This window comes from Camelus ferus, chromosome 25 (assembly GCF_009834535.1).
Source record: "Camelus ferus isolate YT-003-E chromosome 25, BCGSAC_Cfer_1.0, whole genome shotgun sequence".
NCBI classification, from domain to species: Eukaryota; Metazoa; Chordata; class Mammalia; order Artiodactyla; family Camelidae; genus Camelus; species Camelus ferus.
Genome location: NC_045720.1, coordinates 37,300,058 through 37,325,393, shown reverse-complemented (window position 1 = coordinate 37,325,393; position 25,336 = coordinate 37,300,058). Strand labels below are relative to the sequence as shown.

Genomic DNA, 25,336 nt, shown 5'->3' with positions numbered 1-25,336 from the left:
ATATTTTCTTCAAGCTCACAATATTTTCTGACCTGATATAAACATTTCATGAAAATTATTAGCAATTAAAGTTTATTAATTGTCTTAGATCCATTAATCTTCTAATCTTAGATCAGAATACATTAAATACTTCTGATTCCAACCTAATAGCCTGAATTTTTAACTATTACTATTATATCACAATATGTGTAAAGTTTGACAGTATAACCTACACAGTTCTGTTGCCTTTTTAAAAAAGTTGTCAGGGCTCTTTTGCTTTTTAAGACTATTTGATGCTTTAAAAACCTCTGTAAATTCAGCTGAACGTATCACAGAGAACAGAAATACACAGGAAAAACCCTACAAAGTAATATTATTTGGTATTTATTGTTAGATAGTCCTTATTTTGCTAGTGTGATTTTTGTCATATCTTTTTTCTAACCATGTATGTGGTAAATTTGTACTCTAACTAGATAATTAGTGTGTTTCTTTTAAACAAAAAAGTATAGTATAGGAATAGTTCCTAGCTGATACCAACCTGCTATGATAACCACGTGAAATTTCCAGTACCTATTAAATGATCGGAAGAATGAAAAGAGAATGTGAAAATGGATGGAACGCTGTAAGGTGGCATGACTGGCAAAACAAAGGCTGAGCTGAATTCTGAACAGACAGTTAATTAAAAGGTGATTACAGGTGCTTGCAGAGAACAATGACCTTGCTGATTATATATCATGTGTCAGATAACAGAGGGTCAGGCACCCGAGACTCCACGGAGGTAATTTCAAAAGCATCAAGTTGAGCATGTTATTAACGAGCGTATTTTACTTTAAGAAATAGCATAAGCTCAAAATTCAAAATTATTCAAGGAGACTGTAAATCAGCATTGATTACTAACTGCATTAGGAATATTGATGCAACATCTTAAACTCTTGGATGGTCGCTGTCATGGAGGGAAAATGTGCTGTGTTATAAAGCATCCATTCCTATCACGAGGCAAGTGTTTAGGCTGGATTGTGGTATCTGCACGCAAGCACGTGCACACACGCACACACACACACACACACTCCTATACCTGGGTTCTTCTCCCCTTTGGAATCAGACATAGCTGGACTGATACAGTTGGGAGGGTATGAGAAAAGTCATATTATTGAAATGCCGTTTAATTTTTGAGAAAATTAGGTGCTTCCAAATCCCAGAGGGATTTTTTAATTTTTAAAATTCTTAGTTTTTAAAAATCTCTGCAACCGCTATTATACTCTTGACAATTATGGGACATGTGAACAATGTTTATTTTTAAAAATAGTTGTAAGATGCTTGAGAGGCCAGTAATAATTTTCTTTTTCTTTTTTCAAACTGTGCCACACAGATCATTGCTGCCTCATTTACTTGTTATTGTACCAACATGGAAAACACTTATGGACTAGAAGTAGTTGGTCATATTCCAAAAGGGTAATGTAGCCTTTTCTTTCTTTCTTTTTTGTTTCTTTGTTTGTTTGTTTTTGATGGAGGAAACAACCGGAGGTGTGTGGGTGTGGTTTCATTTCTTTCAAAGGCTCTGTATGGGACAAAATTTCAATTAATTTCCATTTTACAATGATAGAGACAAACAGTTCACAATAAAGAAAACTTCTTTGCCTGCTTACCTATGACTCGGGAAGTTGGTAACTTTTTTTTTTATATATAGCATTGCTTCAGGTAAAGGATTTGGAAGTTACATGAATATTATTGAAAAAAAAAAAAAGGAGGACATTGAATTTCCAAATTAGAGTCACGCTCTAAGATTTAGTCCTCCTTATTCCACTCACGTATTCTTACGATTATTTTTATTTCACTTAAAACATAGGGAAAGTACATAAACAGCATGTGAAATAGCAAACCCATACGCATGGATGGTGTATAATGGTAAAGAGAGGGTGGGCATGGAGAACAGGCCATGTTCCCTTCCTGTCTTAGAGCCTTCCTCTGGAACTAACAGGAAAGTTAACAAGAAGAAGTGTTCACCCTAAAAAGTGAAAGATTGTTCCAAATACAGCCTGAAAGAAAATGAAGTCATCTTAGGGAGGAGGGAGGCATCTTTTGGTTATTCCCTTTTAATAGGCTGTACCATACACCAATATTTATAAAATTTGGGCAAAGTTAGAGCTGTTGAACCCACTCTCTATATACATAGTTTGGCTTCTTATTACATTAAAATGGAGGAACAGTAGAAAAATTCTCACAGATTAAAAAGATAATTTAAAAAAATCCCGTCTTTAGCTTTTATGCAGATATAAGCTAATAGTGATTATCTGAATCAACTTGGGTTTTCTAAAGGATTCTCTACTTTTCCACCTTCAAAAATCAGTTTGTTTGTTTGTTTGTTTATTTATTTATTTATGTCAGCTTATTGTTATTAATAATTAGGCAAGCTCAATTTTCATGAAACACAAGTGGAAGTGGTACTGAAGGCAAGCTCATGTGCCTGGTGCACCACGAGGCCAAACAAACCAAAACGTCGGAGTTTGGGGCAGAGACAAGTTTATTGCAGGGCCAGGCAAGGACAGGATGGCTCACGCCCAAGAAAATCCCAGACTCCCTGAAGGGTTTGAGCAAAGCATATTTAAAGTCCAGGTGTGGGGAGGCGGGTCACAGCGTGTGCGATCAGCTCGTGCGCAGTTCTCTGATGGGTTGATGTGGAGGGAGCAGGGTAGGTCATCGCTATGAAGCCCTAGTCTCCAGAAGGTCTGGGGGCTACTTGCTCTGGATCTTCAAGTAGTTAATTTCTTCCCTTTGGTGGTGGTTTTTGGCATCTGAAAAACTCAGGAAATATACATGAGGTACTATCATCAGAGAGGAGCTACAGCAGAGGTTATGGGGGAGGAGCCTGTCCCAGGAAGGCCCAGGGTCCTGCTCTGTTACAGTAGCACTTTTGTATATCATACATCTTGGGGCTTGTAATGATACAAATCAATCTGACTTGGGGATATTCTTGAGTAAGTGGGTTAAAACAAACCATGCCTCTCACCCGTGCAGTCTAACTCTCCTTTGCTTTGAGTGACCCATCCTCTTGAAGAATCATAGAAAGAGCGTGGTATTGGGAGGAACGGAGCGGAGGTCGAATCCCAGCTCCACCGTTCACTTTGCGACTTAGACACATTGCCTGACTTTCTCAGAATACGTTCTTCTTCTTGGTTTGGGGATTGTGGGGAGAATTACATAAAATTGCTAGTATGTAAGTGCTAAGCATTCAGTTTACTTGCTCAGTATTAAATCAACTTATTGTCCCTTTTTCTTTTACTTTTGCCCCAGAGGGTTTTTCTTTTCAAATAAAATAGGTTTATTTATAAGTATTTTCATGTCACTAATACATAGATATAAAATTAATGAACACTTGTGATTTTTATGTGGTTGCATAAAAATAGAAACGTGCTTTATGTTTTATAGTTTCCATCATTGAGTTTTTAGCAGTTCGATTACCTCTCTGTTTGTTCTTACACACACACTGCTGGAAGCTGGGGGAGGCAGGCATCTCCTTTCTTTTGTCTTATTCTTTCCTCACATTGGACTTGTAGCCTTATAAAACAAAGCAATTTATACCTTTTTGAATGGTTTCCTAAATTCAGTGTACATTTCTTTTTCCTCCCAGAGGGTTTTCTCTATTTGTGTTTTTTTTTTTTTTTTTTTTTTTTAAAGCGGGGAGGTAAGTGTCACAGAGCATAATTAGGGAGATAAATAAACAGTGATACTTTGGCTCAAGTGAATTTCAAAAGACAACAAGACAATGGCTGAGTGTTAGTTGAAAGAAATTTTTTAAACAGTTATTTAAAGCTGAGAAACAGCTAACTGTGGTCTTATATTTGGCAACAGAGGGTAGATGGAAACTTTATATATATTTTCCTTAACATGTTATGCAGAGAGTCAAAAAACAAAATTCAACTGAGTACATTTAAAGGTCTTGCTGGCTTGATGCAATGATTCCTGAGTTGAAGAGTGTCCTAGCTAGCAGGTCAGAAGGAGCTATGAAGAACTGTACAAAATGAAAGGCTCTTACAGTCAGAAGCGGGCCAGGAAAAGGAAGTTTCTAGAAAAGAGTGGATTGTAGCAGGCAAAGTCACATTCCTACAGGAGACAGAAGGGCAGATTACCTCACAAGTGCTCACCGGGTAATTCCAGATGACTGGTTAGAGTTTGCATTCCTGAGAGAGGCTGAAACTGCCGTTAAATTAGGTATTAATTCTTGGCTTGTTTACGTGAGGCTTAAACAATGACTCTGTTTTGGATCAGTTGTCTCTTTTTCAACAATAGGTAAGTGTTCTGTGAAAGGATCAAATTAAAAACATAATTAAGATGTTGAAATCGATGGCAAATCGGGAATTAGCTCAAGAACTTGTAGCTTTCAGTGATACAGTACTGCAGCATTCAAGGCAGGAAATACAGTGTCTCATGCCAGCCAAATAAATATTTGGAAAAGTCGAATGAAAGCACGCTCCAGCTTTGCTCTTGTTCTGTTACAGGACCTTTTTTGTTGAGTCAGAGCTGCTGTGCTGTAACCTGAATTCCCTGGGAGTGAACGCAGTTAGATGTGTGGAGCTGTCCCCGCGGTGGTCTCTGTGACTTTGCTCTTAAGTAATGTCGGAGAAGAAGGCTTCTAAGGGCAAGGCTGCTCGGTTTCCTCAGGGGTGTTTCACATGTTCTGTGTATACTTCAGAGTCATTACCATAGTTGAATTCATTGCAAGTTGTTACAGAAATTACATGAAAGTTGATGACTTCAATATGCTCTTTCTTTCCACAGAATTCCTCCGCCCAGAGTTCCCCCAATGCGCATCCTCTCTGCAGTAATCACTGAAGCTTTTGGAGTGGCATTTGTGGGCTATGTGGCCTCACTAGCCCTTGCTCAAGGATCTGCCAAAAAATTCAAATATTCAGTTGATGACAACCAGGTGGAGTATGCCCCAGCCCCTCTCCACACCTCTCCATGGCTCTTGTATCTTTGTATGGTGTCCTCCCAGACCCTGAGAATGTTGAACTTGTGTAAAATAAAAAATAAACTTTCCTAAGTGTACAGCAAGAATGAGTAGAACAGAACAAAAGAAAATCGCCAAACCATTCATGGAAAGGTGCAAGTCTGACCTGCGTGGATTGGTTTAGGATACACTTCTTTGTGTTTAGAGAAGAGCATCTTAATGTTCTTTCTGATTTGTTTTTAGGAGAGAATCCAAATCTATTGGTCACTGCATGCTGACTTTTAAAAATTATGGATTCCAAAATACAAATGACACTAACATTACTCTTCTTAGGAATAAAAAGTAAAAACTGAAGGATGCAAGGGTCTGTTCTTAGAAAACCAAAGGATGGAGATTTTGTTGATCATGTTTCAGAATCTACTTCTGCTGGCATCTCATTTCAAGCCCCATGGTCCTGCATTCCTGCACAGGTCTGCAGAGGTAGCTGTGGACTAGTGGCTATGGCGCTAAATCGCCTAGATCCGACTCTCATTCTGAAATGTTCTCTGGGTCCCGCTTTTGTCATCTGTGAAAAAGGTGGGGTGTGTATTGAACCCTCGTGTCCACCAGGCACTGGTCTCGGAAGAAGGGATACAATGGTCCATAACGCGGACCGCGTCTTTCCTCATCTCAAAATCGTCCAGGGGCTTCCTGTCCTACTCAGTTTAAAAGCCTTTTACCTGACCTTTCAGCCTTCCTCCATGATCATATTTCTTTTATACTCTGTTCTAGCCACACTTGTTGCCTTGTTTTTCCTTGAGCCCACTAGTCATGTTTCTGGCTCAGGACATTTGTGCTTGCTGTTTCCTTTTCCAGGAACTCTGTACCCCCAGGTAGCCGCATGCCTCCTTTATTCCAATGTTCCCTTCTCAGGGAGGTCTTCCTCGGTAAGCTAAAATCCTAAACTCCAAAAACTTCTACTCCCTTCTCTGCTTTACTTTCCACATTCATCTTGTTTCTTGTCAGCATTCCTTCACCAGAATGCTAGTCTGTGAGGGCAGGGATATTCTTCTGTGTTATTTACCAGCAACAGCAGCATAAGAAAAGCGTTAAGAGGCTTTTACAACAATCCAAGTGACATTTGAGGACCTGGACCAGGATGTAGCAGTGAAGGAGATGAGAAGTGGACAGATTATGGATTGGATGTGGAAGCCATCTGGGAAAGGGAGAAGTCACAAATATCTCTAAAGTGTTTGGCCCAAGCAGCTGGAACTTGAGATAGGAAAGGATGTGGGAGGACCACGGCGGGAATGTAGAGAGCACTAGCCTGGTTAGTTAATCTGGGATACCTGCTAACTATCCAAATGAAAATGAGGAGCAGCAGGTTGGCTCCATCGGTCTGAAGTTCAGGAGAGTGGTCCAGGCTGGAGATGCAACTTTGGGAACTGTCAATGTGCATTTGGGTAGCTAAGATTAAAGAGAGGAGTGGTCCAATATTTGTGACTGGTTAGATGAGAAGGAACCACAAAAGAGACTGGGAAGTGGTGGCTGAGGAGGTTAAGAGGAAACCAGGAGGGTGAGAAGTCCTGGAAGGACCTCGAAGGAGCCTTTAAGGAGGAGGAAGGGAGCAGCTGTGTCAGATGCCTCTTTTTGGCCCGGTGAGGCAGGAATTAACCGTCGGATTTAGCACCGTGGAGGTCATCGGTGGAGCGGTGGCAGTAAAAGCCTTGGTTATGGAGACTTAAAAGAGGAGAAATTGGCGACAGATACAACAAATACCTTGTACTTTCCCAGAAGGTGGTTGTGAGGATTAAATGAGTCAAGTGCTTAGAACAGTTTCCGGCTCATTGTAAGCGCTCAGTGAACGTTGGCTATTTTTAAAATCATGGTTAAAATTACAACCAGTGGAGAGAACAGAAAGAGAACACAAACAAGTCTCGTTCTATGACAGGTGTTGCCTGTGGTCTCTGAAAGTCGTGATTGAGAAATGACAGTCTCCTATTATCAATCCTGTAGGAATTGTTGGCTCATGGCCTCAGCAATGTGATTTCTTCATTTTTCTTCTGCATACCGAGCGCTGCAGCCATGGGAAGGACTGCCGGCCTGTACAGCACGGGAGCAAGGACACAGGTAACTTTGTTGTTCGGCAGGAACAAAAGAGCTGATGGGAAGACCAAGCGTCTCTCTAAAACCCTGAGACTACTTTAACTGCTTCCATTTTTAAAAAACTAGTTTCAAGGATGTCCGTCTCTTCCCTTTCTTAGGTAGATCCTTCCCGAAGCTGAATGATTCACTGAGCAGACAAAAACATTCCTGTGCTGATAGCAGCTTTACTGCTGTCAGCCTTTGAGCCAAAGCTCCGCGTAGCTGTGCCTCCGATTGATCGTGCTTTTTTCTAATCTAACAAGTCAACTTGAAATTCTTCCATTTTTATTCACCTCCTTTAAATAAAGTGAAATCAGTTACACGCAGACACCAGTCCTTGACAGTTACATTCCTGTCGAGGAGAGAAGTAAACAAGTATGTACGTGAATAAGATGTCTGCGCACATTTTGGTTTAAAGGAACAATGATGCGTTTTTAGGAACCGAAATCAATTTGACATTTGAGAGCCTGCTATGTACCAGGTATGATGCTGGGTAGACTGATGATGGTGGTAATGAAGATGTCTCCGTGATGAGGACGCTGGTGGTGGTGGTGGTGGAAGCATGTACTGAGATATATACCAGGCATTGTGCGTCATACTTTTTATATAAATGAACTCACTCTATCTTTTAGGCAACTCTGTGAAGGAGGTATAATTATTATCCTCAGTTTCCTCATTAGAGAACTGAGGGAAAGAGGGTTAAACTTACCCAGGTCACAGGCTAGTGAGTGTCAGCGCTGGGATTTGAACTCAGATAGCTTTATTTCAAATCTTGCATACATACTGTTATACAAGCAAATTATTGTTCATGTCAATTTAAAAAATTAACATTAACAGCTAACTGTTATTAAAACAATCCGCATTTATTTAAAATTGGAGTTAAATGAGGATCTAGAAAACATTTCATGTGATAATTTAGACATTTATTAGGCGTCTACCTTGTGTTAAGTCCTTTTGGGGCGGGGGGCTGTAGAAGAATAAATTGGAAAAGGATGTGGTTCTTGATCTTGGGGGCAAGTGGCAAGAGAAATATGCATAAATGGACATCGAAATATAGGATAAAACTAACTCATAAAGTTATTGATGAATGTACAGAGGGGAAACAGCAACAAATTCTGAATGTATAATAATTTGACCAACAATTGCCACAGCTCATCAGCTAAGATGTGAAATTCTCATTCAACACTGTTTTACATGACGATTTGATTGATTTTTACGCAGTTAGCGATTTCAAGCGTAGGTTCATCACGTGTGTTGGCATAAACATTTTTGCAAACTCTCAAATGTTTGCAACCTAAATTTCAATGTTCAATATGTAGTATACTCAAGTGTCATCCCTTACTCTGAAGACTCTTCTATTTATGAAATTCTAGGAGTGCATGGTAGTTTCCACCTAGTTTCTCACGAAGATGAGTGCATGGATAGTGTGTTAGATTTCCTCTCTTCATGTCCAGGCCAGGTAAGGCTATGAGTGTCAAAGGCCTGCATGCAGAGCCTGGGCTGTGTTGTACCTCCACCAGTAGTGGCTGGGTGACTGAAGTGGGTTAATACCTGCTTATTTAGCACAATGCCTGAGCACCATAAATACTTCTTCAGTGATAATATTTATCATTGCTTTTATTATTATTATTAAGTGTTTTATAGCAAAATACTTGTAGAACCTTTTGTTTAATATTTATTTACTATTAAGACATCCTGATTTGGTTGGGATGCAGCAAGGCAGTTTCTAGTCCAGTGGTCCCTCCAACTTGCTGGCGATTTAGAGCAAGGTAGCATCTTCATCCATCACACGGGCAGAGAAGGCTGGAACAGAATCTGAGGTGCCTCTCAGCTCGAGGGTGGTTCATCCGTGGGGCTTCCTTAGGCGTTCACTGCTTTCCTTAATCACTGTCTTAGTGATAACAAAACCATCGGACTCATCTTCGTAACGTTCCATACTGAATGTCTAAAACAGAGAGTGCGTTGAGAAAACATGTTATTTTTACATCTGAGATTTTTTTTTTCACTTGAGTTGGGTATCAGTTTGTTCAGCTAATCAGGCAGGTACGGAAAGGCACTCTTCTTTTCTTTTCTGATGGCCACACGTTTGAATGGTTAGAACAATAGAACTTTTCTAAGGACTTTTCATTTAAGAGTTATTTTCTGCAAGGTACTGTGTTCCTCAGACTTCATAAAATGACAGGTATGTAACAAAAACACTAGTTCAGAGAAACAAAGCAGGGCTGCGAGGTATTTTCATGCTATTTTGCTTGTTGGAATTGTCGCTCATTTGTTCAACAATTCCCATTAAATTGCACAGAGAAGGAGTCTGGTTTGATGTGCATACCTGACTCAAGGATCCTTTCCCATGGTCGTCATTTTAGCACAGCAACTATTAGGTTTATGTAGGAATAACTGATAACTGACATGATTGGAAGAAGACACTGGGCAAGTCATGTATTAAAAAAGTTTTATTCTAAATAGGCTATTTGTGAAAACAGCTTTTCTATGGGATAAGACTTCACAAAAAGCAATCTCTTAAATAGCTCTGTCTCCCTTAAGTACTAGACTCACATCCAGCAAATTAATCGCGAAGACTTAGAACCCTTCAACTTTTGGGTCAATAACACCAGAGTAGCAGTAGGAACCATCTTGCATTTGTCAGTTATTTCACCAACTGACTCCTTATTCAGAAACGCTATTAGTATTTCTGTAGAAAGATAGCTTTTAAAATGCAAATATGATCTTGTTACATCCTCCTAAAGCTCATGAAGGTTTTGCACAGGTCTTAGAACTGAGACTTTGATGTTATGAAAACCAAGGCTGTTTCCTCTACAGCCTCCTCTTGGCCTGCTCTCCGTCTCATTCTCAGCTCTCCAGCCTCAGCTCCTCCTTCCTCACAGCTCCGGTGTCTGTTCCCTTTGTCTCTGCGGCTGCCTCCTCCTCCCCTCCGAGTTAACCCTTCCCATCCTTCAGAGCTCATCGACACTACTGGGCCAGCTGTGTTCTTTTCTTCGGAGCCCTTCACGCTGCTGGACATTAAGTGTTGGTCTGTGTGGTTACATGACTAATGCCTGCCTCCTCCTCGTGACTTCGGCTCCTAGACAGCAGGGCCCATGTCTGCTTTGGTTTACCAGATCCTCAGTGTCCAGGCCAGGACCCGGCACATAGTAGGTGTTCAATAACTAGGTGTGGAAAGAATGAATGAGAAATGACCGAAGTATCTGATAATTATAAAGCGAGTCAGCTTGGCTGATCTAAGAAGGTACTGGTGTAGCCAGGAGAGAGCTTTTATTGTGACTTAATACAGTACATTTGAAGTCAGGAAAATCCCACCTGAAGTCAGCCTTCAAATCATAGGCTTTAGAGAAGGACTGTTTAATAGAAACATAATATGAGCCTCATAGGTAACTGAAATTTTCTAGTACTTATATTTTAAAAAGTAGAAGAAACTGGTAATATTAATTTTAATTGCATATTTTAATTTACTCGGTATAGCTGAGATATTATTTCAACAAATAATTTATGCAAAAATGGTTAATAATGTATTTTCATCTTTTTTAAATGAGGCTGCAAACTCTGGGGTGTATTTTACATTTACAGCATATCTTAATACCCACCAGCTGCATTTCAAGTGCTCAGGGACCACATGTGGCTGCATTAGGCCATTTAGGGTCCTTTTACATACAATGGAGTTGATGGCAAAGCCTTTCAGTGCTTTAGAAAATCAGAATAAAATGTTTGCATTGAAATAACAAAAGATGCTAATCACTGAATACCAGGTGCCATGGTCAGAGGCCCAAGGACCTCTCTATCCTGCGCATGTCAGAACTTTGTAACAGTGATTTCCTCTAAATGTGACATGCAGAGTGTGAGTGTCGAAGAATAAGAAAGTCTTGGTGCCGCCTGGACACACAGCACAAACAGGGGCTGTGGGTCTTGCTTCTATTTTTCACCTTTAAAAAATGTTATTATGGGAGGAAGTACTGCACACCCCGCCTCCGCCCGACCTGTTCTCTCCCCTGCGTGTTTCTTTCTTCTTCCAACAGAGTAGATACACGGGTGCTTTTGGGCAGTTTGGGAGGCTCAACCGAACCATGAAGGATGAGAGACAGCATTGGCTGCAGGCAAAGCTCAGCTCCAGCTGAAAACGACAGCTGGCATTTAAAATTTTTTTTTTTTTTGCGTGACACTGAGATTGCCTCTGGGTTCTAATTTGCCAAACTATACTCCTTTATTCTTTCAGAATTTGGCTTATTGCTTCCGACTTCTTTTAAAGCCTTCTTAACCTAGCCTTAGTTGCCCAGCATCCCTTGTCTCTTTTTCTCTTACTCCCCTTTCCTGCTCTTTTCCCCATCCCCCTGCGTCCCCAAAGCTGTGCAGGTACTGAGCTGTCTACCTTCTTTGCATCCTCTGACAAATGTTTAGGAAGGAGATGGCTGGCATCTCGCTCTCCCTCCAGCCATGTCTCTGGGTGTAGGTAACACTGGTGCTTTCAGAGCCATCTTTGTAAGCAACCTGTTTAACTCAGATATTTGTTGGAGAATGTAATGAGAAGAGAATATAGATTATTTCATTATCCCATATGCAGAAATAACTCAAATAAGATTAGTTATGATTTTTGGAACCAAAAGTTATCTTTGGGAATTTAGTTAGTATGAAATGGAAAGAGTTGAAGGAAAGTAAAATGCCTAGAAAACATCTGTCCTATGGTTAATTAAGGGTGTAAACACTACTAGTTACAGCCTAAGCTAACCTGAAACTTATTAAGAAGGGGGCACTTAGCTTTGTTTGTTTTCTGAGTTTAAAAAAAGAAAACACATTTATCTGTCTTCTGGTTGTAACTTGCCTTTAAAATTTTTCTCCAGGTAAATCAGAGATATATAAGAAAGTAGCATTTCACATACAAAGCTATGGCTATTCAGAATGTATGTAATAATTAAAAGTATAGCATGGCTGGGTTATCACAGACACCTGAAGTCAGAGAAGTCTGCTGTAACACTGCAGATATCTGATCTTAATTTAGCCTCTTTGTATCGTTACTGAGTTGGTCATCTACGGAAGTGATGGCTTGGACTGAATGCTTTCAAAGATTTTTTTCCAAATCCAAACTTTAGCATCTGGGTCTTTTATTTATGGGTACAAAGAAATTCAGTATTTTGACAATTTTGAGGGCAGAAACGATTATATCATGGATTTCTATGCCTGAGGAATAGATACACTGGGTAGATCTGATAAGGACCTCTTGTCTAATTAGATACATTTGTCTTTTGACCTGGGGCACCAGCAGTGATGAGGGGAGTGCGTTAAAGGAGCCGACGTACTGCCATTGGATCATATAGTCTATTTCATTTTTTTATTCAAGGGATAGAATTCTTTACTAGTCTATTTTATCATATGACTTACCATCTAACATAAACAATAGTCTTTTTCACCCATCATTAGTCACCTTTTCCAAGTAAGATCCATTTAACTTGACTTCCTTTGACGATAAGACTGACACCTGCAGTCCAGTGTGCGCACAGTTGTTGATGCACATACAAAAAGCCACGTGAATAAAAGGTAAGGGAAATTTATTTAAAGAAAAATCCCAAAGGTGGTTATAGTTTACTGTTTTTTTTTTTTAATTTTTAATATTTTTTTGTAGGGGAAGGTAATTAGGTTTACTTATTTATTTATTTTTTTTAAGAGAAGGTACTGTGGACCGAACCCAGGACCTTGTGGTTTCTAAGAAAGCACTCTACCACTTGACCTCTACACTCCCCCGTAGAGTTTACTGTTTTAAAATATAATTATTTAGTTAGATTGTAATTTCCATAACAGCTTTAGTATATGTAAAGTATCTGGTTCATAATCCATGTTCCCTTTAACTCCTTAGCTCTATGACCTTGAGAAAATCACTTTGCCTCTTCTTTTTTTAGATTTTTTTGGGGGGTGGTAATTAGATTTACTCCTCCTCCTCCCCCCACCCCCCACCCCCCACCCCCCTTCTTCTTCGTCTCATTTTTTATGGAGGGACTGGGGATTGAACCCAGGACCTCATGCATGCCAAGCACACACTCTACCACTGAGCTATACCCTCTTCCCTACTTTGCATCTTTGACCTTCAGATCCTTCAAAGGAGTTTAGACCAGCTGTCCCGAGTTCATATCTGCACCTAAGATTAAGAGCTTTATTTTCAGATATACTGTAAGTATATGAATCAACAGCCTCACAAAAGGGATACATACCATTGTATTTTGTCATGAAATGCACCTTAGCAGTTGGTGTCTTTTTCTTTCCACATAAACGTGGATATAATGAGTCCCTTATGAGGGCATCTGAATGAAGTCTGTGATCTGCTCAATCCACTCTAGTGGGATGACAGTCATCATATTTTGCCGTTTAAAATTTTTTATCGTGTGGAATCACCAGTTTCTCCTAAATGATCAGGTAGGTGACAGTAACTTAACTTCTGTGGGTGATCTTTAGCTCCCCAGTGACTTATTTCCTGCAGAAGGACTTCCCCTCCGTATGCTGGAGAATGCTGTTAGATGAGTTCCACTCACTGTAGAAGGAATTGTACCCAGTTTCTTTCACTCAGTTTAATGGTTTTGAGTTTCATCCACGCTGTTGCGTGTATCCACAGTCACTCTTTTATTAGTGAGTAGCATTCTATTGTATGGATGTCCCAAAATTTGTTTATCTACTCACCAATTGGTGGACAATTCAGTTATTTAGAGTTTGTGGTGTTTAAAAATAAGGCTGCTATTCATATTTACATATAAGTATTTTCATAGGCATATGTTTTCATTTTTCTTAGGTAGTCCTGGGTCATACATCACTTCATAAGAAGTGGCTAGACTGTTTTCAGAGTGGCTGTGCTCTATCGAATTCCCACCAGCACCGTCTGAGAGCTCTGCTCCGAGTCTAGTGCTCTGATTACTTATTTATATATCTATTTTTAGCCACTCTATTCCCTTTGACTTCTCCATAATGATGTTTTAGGTATTTTTCTGGTCCTGTGAAAACTCTCTTTTCCCTTGTTGGGCTGACAGTTTAGCCAAGTGTTTCTACTGAGACACAAACATTTGCTTATGTGAAATCAGGTTCTCCATCAAGCGGGGCATAGCTCGGGGTGCAATGTTTTGGACTGCCTTCTGTCCGCAAGTTGAGTTGGTTAGGACACAATACTAATGACTCTCAGGGCTAATAAAATGAAGTCTGTTTCACTGAAGAGACTACTCCCTTTACCCCACGTAACTGCTTCGTACTAACAAAGGACTGCAAGCAAGAGGGTGAAAGGTTCTGCGGGAAATTTGTCGTCAGCACAGAAAAACCCTAAGCTGCATATTCAGTTATTCCCCCAACAGCTCCCTAGGAGCTGAGCAGAGGAGTCAGGCTGAGCAACACCAGGCTAAAGGACCTGTAACTGAAGTGTCATTTTCACTCTTACACAACAACAACAAAAAAGCCGTTGCCGTGATGTGTGTGAGACAGAAGCTGGTGGTGTCCTGTTTCTTTGTGTGGAACTGCTGTCCTCTCACTGCTGACCTAACTTGATTGCACCAGTTTGTCAGCTGTCACATTCGGGTTCCTTCAGCTACAAAATATAGTTAATGATAGTCTATGTAATTGGTCGATCATATGCCAACATTTTGTTCCTTCTAATCAAGGAAAACTAAGAATTATCTTTTCCCCCTTATAATTTTGGAATAATAAGAAAGCTGAAGGCTTTATTTGTTTTGTCTGGTTTATGTTTCACAGGTGGCGTGTCTGATATCTTGCGTCTCCGTCCTGATGGTCATCTATGCAGCAGGGCCTTTGCTCTACTGGCTGCCCATGGTACAGCGGTGCTTTGTCATTATCTGCCTTTTAACTTTACTTTTAATGAGAATCACTGTATTTTAAAATTCCTTTGAAGAACAGCCTCAGTGATCCTAAATCTGAAACCTTACGTGACATAAGCAATGGCTGAATGGAGAGGTGGAAATAAGCCACATGTGATGGAGGAGGGGTGGGAGGGTACCACGCTGCTTTCGGATTCTTAGACTTTTGTATAAAAGTGGCATTGTGGAATTAGATTTATTCTGTATCCATTTGGAAGGTGGAACTAGGTCATCTCTTTGACATGAAGTAGACTCTGGAAGAATTTTATCAAAACTTGGACTGTTAGAAAATGCGTACTGCGCAAGAGGGTAGGAAACAAAATACATCCTGCCATCCTTGGTACATCTCTATACAAAGTGACTCAGAACATTAGTGCCTGTGTTTACCTTGCTTTTCACACGCCCGGGGCACTGAAGTGATGCAGATAAGATCTTGGTCAAGAATATGAAAATATGAAATATATGCATGTATGACTGAAAAAGTGTGCTGTACACCAGAAACTGACACATTGTAACCTGACTATAACTCAATAATAAAAAAATGTGATAAAGATCTTGGTCTCCAGAGAGCCAGAGACAGTCTCAGCCCTTTCTCGTTCTAGTTCTTCATTCATGTATTAAGAACAAACCATTTTCATGAGAGGATCTTCCAATAATAGAGTTCACTTTTCAAAAGAGTTTTAAGTGTCAAGTGAAGCCAGGTAATTGATACTCAAGATGATTAGAAATAAATATATGATATAAATATTTAATTTTTGCAACAAACACTTTTCAAACAAATGGCAGTGAGTAATGGTTATAAAGAGGACATTCAGCCTAATAACATTCACCCTTATAATTCATTACTTTTCTTTTTCTTTCTTTCTTTCTTTCTTTTTTTTGAATGGCATAATGTTTGCTATGTGATTTTCTAGAATTGGTATTATATTCCAACAGTACAATAATAGGTTAGTTGTAAACAAAATGAATGTTACTTTAGTCTTCTAAATGTTGATTGCTTTTCTCTGGTAAGTACTTCAAAAACAAAGAAATAAAAATATCTTGATTCTTTTAAATGTAGATTAAAATATTTTTCTTGCTTTCTTCATCAACTTCTTGTTTGTAGTGTGTTCTTGCAAGTATTATCGTTGTGGGATTGAAAGGAATGTTAATACAGTTTCGGGATTTAAGAAAATATTGGAATGTGGATAAAATTGATTGGGTAAGTAGAAACTTGACCTACAATTACCCTCTTTGGCTTAAACACATGTTACAAAATAAGCTTTAATAGTTCCATTTGCAGAAAATAGTTTTAGCCATTTGAGACTTACACTTTACAAACTACCGTTTATTTTTTCAAACTCAATAAAAGCATCAAAATGTAAAATGTCTTTATAAGAAACAGAAATGGAATTTTGTCGCATTTGATTGATATGTTGTTTAAGAACTTTTAAAGAAATGTTAGGCAACTCAAGTGGGTTGGGGATTCCCAATTTTCATTATGAAATGATTCCGGAAGTGAAACTCATCAAAGAAGAGCTAATAAGAATATGACTGTTTATAACATACATGAAAAGCCAGCAGTGATTGCTAAGAAATGTATGTTGCATTATTACAGGTTACCCTATTAATAAACATATTAATAGTGATCATTCTAAATACAGGAAGTCTAATGAATTGCTTCTTAAATGGTTTTCACTGAGAGGATCATTATGTTACCAGGATATTGCTAGGCGCAGACTAAATTATACTGAACGATGATGAAGTATGGCTTTTACTAACATAAATATTTCACATGCTTGTTCTGGAGAAATGTGTCTATTCAAGAACCTTCAAAATCCTCTCCCTCTGCGATAGGGATGAACCATTTCATGAGTGGCCTCAGTTCAGCTCTGTTACGGCATTTCCCATGTTGAGATGCAATTACCTGTGTATTCCCCCTCCTTCAGATCCTTTGCTGTGCGAGATTTGGGGGGATTATTTATGCTAGTACATGCTTTAATAATATCCTTCCGAAGCCTCAGTAATACTGAGCTTCTACCAAGGTGCACTACTGGGTGCCACGTGGAGCACAGAGATGAGAAAAGGACCGCTGGTCCTCTTCAGACACGAGTCATTGTGCAGAATGCAGACACAGAAACAGGGACATATTATGTTAGACATGATGCAACGTAACCTGGAAGCAAAAGGAAAAGCTTAGTACTGGAGAGAAATAGAGGCTGGAACATTTAATTCAGGAAGAGTTAATACAGAAAGCTCACAGCAGAGCTGAAATGTGAGCAGAGACTCGAAGGAACAGTGTTTGGCAGGCAGGCCAACAGGCCCAAATTAACCAGGCTGATGGAGGATCATGACCTTTTTCAGGTGATATATGTGAGGTAGCTCATGGAAATAGAAAAATAAGAAGATGCAAGCTTATTTGACAGACTATTGATAACCCCATGATAAAGGTATTTCTAAGGAGTTCATGAATCCCGCAAGCAAGAGCACGTTGCCATATTGCAAGGGGAGAGATATCAGGGAAGGCTTCTTCCGGGAAATGACGGGTAGAGCATAGAGTGTGAACAGATGGGGCTGGGAGAGTTAAGAGTGGGTTGGACTGGGAAAGGCTTCTCATGTCCTGCAGAGGTTAGACTGCACCATAAAGGCAGTGAGGCATCACTGAAGTGAGAAATAGGAAGACGATTTATGCATTAGAAAGATCATTTTAGTAATTTGAAGAAGATGGATCAAACTGATGAAGAGTGCAGTAACTCGGGCAAATAAATGAGGAAGGCGTGGGCCGCGACTAAGATCTGCGATTCAGTCAGTTAGCCCTCATCACCGATCCATCATACAAAATGCACCAGTCTTGAGTGCTTCTAAGTCTCCAGTCAGGAACATCACCAGGGACATGCAATGTGGAGCAGGTAGGATAACAGACGGAGCAGGGAGAGGTGAAGCGAGGGAGTAGCTGCTAAGCTGTGTTGTACACGGATACGCTTTTTAATAATGAGAAAGTTTTCATGTGTTCCCTACTTGAGGTCAACTCTGGGGTTATCTTGTATTTAGGGGCTGTGAGTGCCAAATAGGGAAGGGACCAAGTAAGAACACTTAACAGAAAAAAGGGGGCTTAGGAACCCAATTCCTTATAGCTGTGACACCCAGCATTTGGATTTTTGGTAGGAATCATTACAGAATAGTGTTGGGACTGATTCTAACCAATGGAACTGTTCACTTGTCTGTGTTGCTAATTTCCAGTTGAACTTTTTTTTTTCAAAATTATAAATGTAGCCCCAGGAAATAACTAAGCATTGTAAGCCCAGCTTACAATAGAGGATGTTGTGGGAGAGTAAATACACTTTAAAAGTAGAACCAGATGGTACCAACATTTCTGGCTGCTCTGACGAATCATGGCCTCCAGGCTCTGTGGCTTTTTAAATGGCAGGGACCAGGGTCCTCAGTTCTCTATGCCACACTGAATCATGAGGTTGACCAGGAGGCATAGGACTTATAAAGCTTTCGGTGAGGTCTTATTCTGCCACACTCAGGCAGGTGCAGTCAGCATTAGGGGATGAGAGAGAAAGAGAGCAATCATGGCAAGTTGAAGTAATGATTAAAACTTGAAGCCCTATTTTGTACATGATCAATTCTGATGTAACACATTAGGAAGGAAAAAACACACTGTGCACAGACAGAAGATTCAAATGGCTGTCCATTCACCGGGATAGAGGAAGAACATCTTAGTGTCTAAGCTGTTAGATGGCAGGCTGAGGATGATGCTAGTAAGTGCTAACTTAGCGTTACATTCGAAGGTGATAGATCTTAACATGAGAACGTTCAAAACATACTTTCTGTCTTACTCCAGAATGTTTGTTTCTTCTATATCAAAAATGGATTTTACAGATAAAAATCTGTCCATTTGCTTCCAAGGGCTTAGCTGTTGGAAATAGCTGAACATTAAGAACCACTCAAGCTCAGTGTAGATAAATAATACAGACAAGGAGGAATTTCAAAGGTTAAAAATACCCTTTAGAAACATTTGTTTCAAACTTGTCTGGACAAAAGCTATACCCCCCCCCCCCCAAGAATCTGCTGTTTTCAGATCATAGAGAAGTTTTTAACTTTTTCATTAGTGTATGGAATTGAATTATGTTGTTGAAGATGCTTTAAGGTGATAATGCCACTATTGGGAAAGAAAGGTGTCACCTTAGAACGTCATGCATAGATAAAGTAATGCAGGTAATTTGGGGGAAAAGAGAGCTTGGAAACTTTGTTGGTCTACTATTTGGTAAATGCAGAATTTTACATTTAGAAAATATAACCTTCTAGATTTCACAAATTATTTTGCTTTCGAATCATTTTTTTTTTTTTTTTTGCTGGCAATAAACTTAGAATTGCCAACTATAATACAGTATCTTGTTGCAAATTGTAATTTCAGGTGGTAGACAAAACTGTTATAATGTTGGAATCCCAACTAAAGGAGAAATAGAATTTTCTTGCAATCTTTTGAAATATTTTCCAAAACTAAGTTAGCCTTGATTTTTTTAGCTTTCACAGTTTCACAAGAAGTGACCCTTGCAAATAAAATTATAACCCTCTTTTTAGTGGTTGATCTAAAAGTGGCTTTGGTTGTGTCGTTGGAGTCAGTCATTTTAACATTAGGCTTTGACAGTCTTCTGCAGTAATTAGCTACCTTTGTTCTTTTTATAGAAATCCTAAAAACAGAATATTATTGTGAATGACAAAAAATCTGCAAACAATTGTTGGTAATATTGCATTAAATGAGAAAACAGTAGGAAATTGTGGCATGCTTTGGAACCAAACACATCAACCAACTATTCACAGGTCTTAAATAGCGTTTGTTGGGGATTGAACTTTGGGTTTGGCAGCATCTGTGTACAAAACAACGCACCTTTCCCTTCTGCCTTTCCCTTTCCCTCGGCCACTGGAAGTCTGGTGGGGCCTGGATTTGTTTCTGTGTTCCTGGGCTTCTGTTTATTGCTTCTTAAATCATATTTTCTTGCTGAGAGATTTTTGTCACAGGAATGTTCTAGAAAAAGATGGTGAGGAATTGAGCAATCATGAGAAAGACGCGAATACCAAAGGACCCACATCTTCTGTTTCCTGCTTCTCTTTCAGGGCATCTGGGTCAGTACATATATATTTTCAATATGTTTTGCTGCCAATGTGGGGCTGCTGTTTGGTGTTGTCTGTACCGTAGCTATTGTGATTGGTCGCTTCCCGAGGTAAGATCTTGTTTAAATGCTCTGTTTATTCTGACACAGCAGCGAAGTATATGGTGTCGCCAGTTACTTTTATTTCTGTGGAACAGGAAGTACTACAATCTCATGTTTTATTTAGAATTAGAGAGAAAAAGAGAAGTTTTTATTTACTTGTGATATATAACAATGTTGGTCTTAATGATGGGAAATATTTTGTCAGAACTACAAAATAGAACATATAAAATCCATTAAAGTCAAGAAATTAACCCCATCGCCATACAGTACATCACAGAGCTCTTTTTTTTTAAATTACATGAAAGGATATAGTATCCAATGAGACACAAACCATATAAGAATGTAATTGTTTGAAATCTAGTTTTTCAGAAGCTGTATTAATCTAGCTACTTTTTAAAGGTAATTTGTTAAAGAACACATTCTCTTCGTTTTTTTAACTGAGCAGCTGTAAACCATTCCCCTATTTTGACCAATTCTTTTTCTGTTTCCCTAGTGTTCGTCATCTGACAACGCTTCTACTCATTTCTCATCCTTCCCTTAAAATTCTTTGTGAAATAATATATTTTTAAAAATACTAATTTTAGCCTCTGTAAATTCTATCTTTACGGAGTCTATATGTGTAGATTCATCGTAATCTGGTCCTATCTTACCACTGATTTCCTCTTTAATTCCTTTCCCCTAAAACATGATATTCTCAAAGACCATGTATTCTCTAGCCGTCTCCTTTATTGCTCTTATCAATCCACCTCTTGTAGCGTGAAGATATGCTAGAAGCCCAGATGAGATAAATTACGTTTTAAAATCTCTATTTAGCTGTCTCTTTTGTTATTCTGCATCTGGTGATCCCAGAGATGTATACATTGTTTTATCAACAAACTGGACACAGCAGCCGAACCATTTTAGAGACGGTCTAACTGTTACAGTCAAATGACTTGCCCTTTTAACTTCTTCATGGTTAGTGTAGTAGTGATGAAATAACATTTTATTTTCTATCTGGCTTCATTCTAGAGCAAAAACTCTGAGTATAAAAAATATGAAAGAAATGGAATTTAAATTGAAGAGAGAAGTGGATGACGTAAGTTTAGTTTCCTTTTCTTGTGTAGTTGACAATTTTTGTGGGTCAGGTAGTTTTTAGATACCATGAGAAGCAGCTATAAATTACTAACTTAAAAATGATAATTCTGTTTTTGATTAGTGTGAACTTTCAGTGGCATATGTGACCCCTATGTATGTGGGAATCAACATGTAACAAATCAGTGGAAACAAGAGAATTCCTGTGTCAGCATTCAGATAAGAGGATGGCACAGTTCACAGAAGCACAGTTCACAGTAGACTCATGGTCCAGATTAGTTCAGGCAATTTGGAACCTCTTCTCCATTACTATGTTGTCATAAACTAGCCAGACTAAACTAATATTCTATTCCCAATTAAATGATGGAGGAAAATAAGGAATAGGGAAAGAAATTAAGCAAAGTGGGATCATGTTTTTTTTTTTTTTAACACAAATAATGACTCTGTATTATTAGCAGACGGTAATTAATGCCAATAAGATTGGTTTCTTTGCACAGTGGGCACTTTTTTAAGGAAACAGCTTACATAAATTGCCTTGTCCAATCTGTGTTTAGTTATATTTGAGTTCTAGCTTCTTGTTCTGGAGGATAACCAAAAAAACAAGTTGAAAGAGAAGGAAAAAATGTTGACTTGAATTGTTGCCAATTAAAAAAGTTGGCCTCACTTTGAACCTGCTTTGTAATGTTTGGCTCATCTTTTTCCCTTTGTTTTTATATTCACTTGTTTTAGTATGTCATGATTGCGCTCAGATCAGAGAGAACTGGCCTCCCACCAGAAGGAGTAGTGTCAGGGTGTTTCTGAGTAGACTGGAAGTAGGAAGCAGCAGCCGGGGTCCTTCCGTGACACCCAGGGAAAGGGCTTGCATTTTGAATAAGAGTTGAGAGACTTGCCTCATAGAAAGCTATTTGAGTTCAAAGACTTTGAAGGTGTCCCAGGCTCAAGGTTTCTGCCAATGCTGCCTTTCTTTTCTTTCTTACCTCTTTCTTTTCTCCCTTCAAATTTTCCATAGGAATTTAGTGCCAGTGCAGTCCCAGACTGACTCTCAGACCTTTAAAGTCCTGTGTGTACCCACCCCATACGTCACAGCCACGTACCTGACATTCTTAGCTCCGAAACAGAATTCTAGTTTGACTACTTCTCAGTTTAGAGATCACTGGTTAATAAATTCTACTGAATGCACACCTTATTCTCAGGCTGAATATGTGAGGAAGTGAACTGTGGGATTTTTAGAAGGAGGAAGATGCTGAAATTTCTCCACGTCTATGACACTTGGTTCCAGTCTGATCACCTACCCGAATAATAACTGTGTCACATGAAAATCTGAAGTTTATCAGACTGTCATGCCCCACTTATTATTTAATGTTTTGTGTCAAAAATAAGGGGGAAAATCTAAGAGAAAGATTTGAATATGAACTACTGGGTGGAATTTTTAGCTAACGTGAAGTACGGTGGGGATCAGTCACCCCTCTCCACTCATTCCCTCCCCCCACCCCGCCCTTCAGCATTCTCAGTTTGGAAGGTCTCCTCCCTTTCAGTGAATTCAGCTGTAACTGAGAATTTCTTTTCTGGCCTAATTTGAGTCTCTCTTCCTTAATAAATGCCTATCTCTAAGAAGTATATTAACTTAAAATATGCTGGCACAGTCGCATGGTGTGATTAGTAAGCCAATCTAAGATGCAGAGCTCCAAGCCAAATAATTATTTTAATTTTTCTTTGTAAGAGACTTCCTCTTGATTAAAAGTTAATTTAGTAACATAAGGGTTTTTGTTTTCTCGAATTGTTTATTTACAGCAAATGTCCTCACTTTCTAGAGTACAAACAGTTGTGTACCTATAGAAACTTCTTGAAATTATCTAGTTTAAAAATTTACCTACTTTAGAAAATGAGGAAGCAAAGAGAGCTTAAATGAATTGTCCAAATTCACATACCTAATATTTTCTTTTATCTTTCTATCTCTTGCCTGTATGCATCTCCTCCTCAGCACTTCTGTACTGAAGTCTGAAGGAGTATTACTTTGTTTAGTTGGTAAGGAGTTAAACAAATTTATAGAATTTACCATCTTCTCATTCTCTAAGTCAGACCCCTGCCACTAAGGTTGTGGAGAAGGCGGTGTTGCCAGGAAGACCTAGGCAAATGGCCAAAGCAGACACCTTTTATATTGAAATGTTTCCTTCTCCATTTCATTAAGTCTTGCCCGCATCCTAGAAATCCAGTGTAATCTAGGGCTGCCCACAGCGAAATCCCATCCCTGGTACCACTCTTGGTTTCTTTCCCCCCGTTAGAGCTGTCGGTCACTTGTAAGGTGCTGTTCCGGCCTAGGGAGGGCTATGTCATTATGAGGTAAGTGACCGACAGTTGACCCTTTTGGACGTATTCTCATTGTTAAAAATCCCAATGGGCAGGTAAAGGAGCTTAAATTTCTAGATTAAATGGAAGGGGTATTTTTAGGAGGATAAGTCTTCCTGGTACTGTTTGGATATTTTAGGTTGTCACCACCCCAAACCTAATTAATAGGAATAAGGGCCATGTTCTGAAAAGCTGCAGACTTATCTCATGGATACTAACTTTTTTCCTGAAGCCCAGCACCTCATACATGCTAAGTAAGCACTCTGCCACTGAGCTATACCTGCCGCCCAACAGTTCTTAATAAAGAGGAAGTACGTATGTTCTCTGAGAAGTGTGACAGTGTATTAAGGTATCCAAATAAATTTTAGTAATGAAGACATCAGCTAAGCGGTTGCTTCCGAGATTGAGTGGCATTTGGACTTATCAGATCTATATTCCTTGGAGACAGTGATCCTCTTTTATTTCATTCAGAACTCTGAATCTATTTCCTTTTTCCTCCAAAAGGAAACCGTGCATCAGGTGAAAATTGTCTTAATAAACAACCCACTTGTTTTCCTGAATGCAAAGAAGTTCCGTGCTGACCTGATGAACATAATCCAGAGAGAAAACACCAGCAGCCAGCCACATGATGAGATCAGCAAGGTAGGACCAGCTCTTTCACGATTACAGTGGTTTGCAACAGGTAGTCATGATACATATATATATATATATATATATACATAGTGTCTGTTCATTCATTCATTTATTCATTCAGCCCATAGCTGATGGACATGTGTGCTAGGTGCTGTAACCCTGAGAAGAATAAATGAGAAAAGTCACTTAGAGGATCTTGTTACCAAGAAAAAAAAGACTTAGATCTATTTCTAAAAGAGAATGTAATAAATGACCCAGAGAATCATAAACAGTTGCCATCACTGCGGTAACATTGTTATAAAATGCCACCGCTCTTTATCTCCATAAATTATCTCACTTAACGGAGACAGCAAATCAAATGTGCATCAGGATGACTTCACGGAAATGAACTCTGCAATCACTTGAATCCGTAAGCCCTCTGCAATGTTCAGAGCGTGGACTTTGGAGCTAAACTGCCTGGGTTTGCCACTTAGGAGCTGTGGGGCCTAAACAGAGTTATTTAATCATTTGTGCTCGTTTCCTAAATGAGTCAATATATGCAAAGAAATTAGAATGGTGCCTGACTGACTCAATATTATAAAATCTTAACTAGTGTATTAGTTTGAGTGCAAATAGCACCCTCTCTCTATGAAGCTTTTTGTGACTATTTTAGATCACAAAGGTATCTTCTTTCTCTTGTATCCTTGAGTGTGTACCATCTCCCTGTCAGTCAGGTGCATAGGAGACCTTGGCCCTCCCATTTCCGGTGTCTCGAGAGCTGTTCAGTTCCACATTCCTGGCCTGGCAGCTTCATGCTTCTGCCTCTCGGCCTCATGCGGATCCATACCACAGAGGCCCTCGATGCAAGATTATATGTGAAATTTGCCGGACATAATTCAAAATGAAAAAAGAAAGTGAGGTTCCTTGTTCAACAACTGTTAAGAATTCCAAGATGGTGACAACAGAGCCTTAAACCAAATGGGGGACCCTTCTCAGCGAGGGGTCCTGTGTGACTGCACAGGGCTCACGCCCGTAAAGCTGGCCCTGCCTGTGTATTTCCAGACCTCCTTTACCCTCACTGTGCACGTTAGAAGGTCATTTTCATCAGAATATTAGGAACCGCCACCTGTGATTTTGGGTTGAGAAGAACTTGTTCTTATACCAAAGGGGGAGTTATATTCCTAGTTGTTCAAGCTGTATATTACACCTAT

General features: G+C 39.3%; 1 protein-coding gene across 5 annotated transcripts in view; it reads left to right on the top strand.

Annotated features, from left to right (window-relative positions):
- SLC26A7 (solute carrier family 26 member 7) overlaps positions 1–25,336 on the top strand; it is a 134,124-nt gene that overhangs the window by 79,124 nt on the left and 29,664 nt on the right. For 4 of the 5 annotated variants that reach the window (XM_032467735.1, XM_032467734.1, XM_032467738.1 and 1 more), the window contains 8 exons: positions 1,349–1,431; positions 4,756–4,903; positions 6,923–7,036; positions 14,777–14,854; positions 16,004–16,099; positions 19,999–20,105; positions 21,105–21,171; positions 24,018–24,155. In XM_032467735.1, coding sequence (XP_032323626.1) covers positions 1,349–1,431; positions 4,756–4,903; positions 6,923–7,036; positions 14,777–14,854; positions 16,004–16,099; positions 19,999–20,105; positions 21,105–21,171; positions 24,018–24,155 — 831 coding nt within the window. The remainder of the gene's footprint in view (positions 1–1,348; positions 1,432–4,755; positions 4,904–6,922; positions 7,037–14,776; positions 14,855–16,003; positions 16,100–19,998; positions 20,106–21,104; positions 21,172–24,017; positions 24,156–25,336) is intronic. The other variant, XM_032467737.1, reaches the window with a different exon arrangement.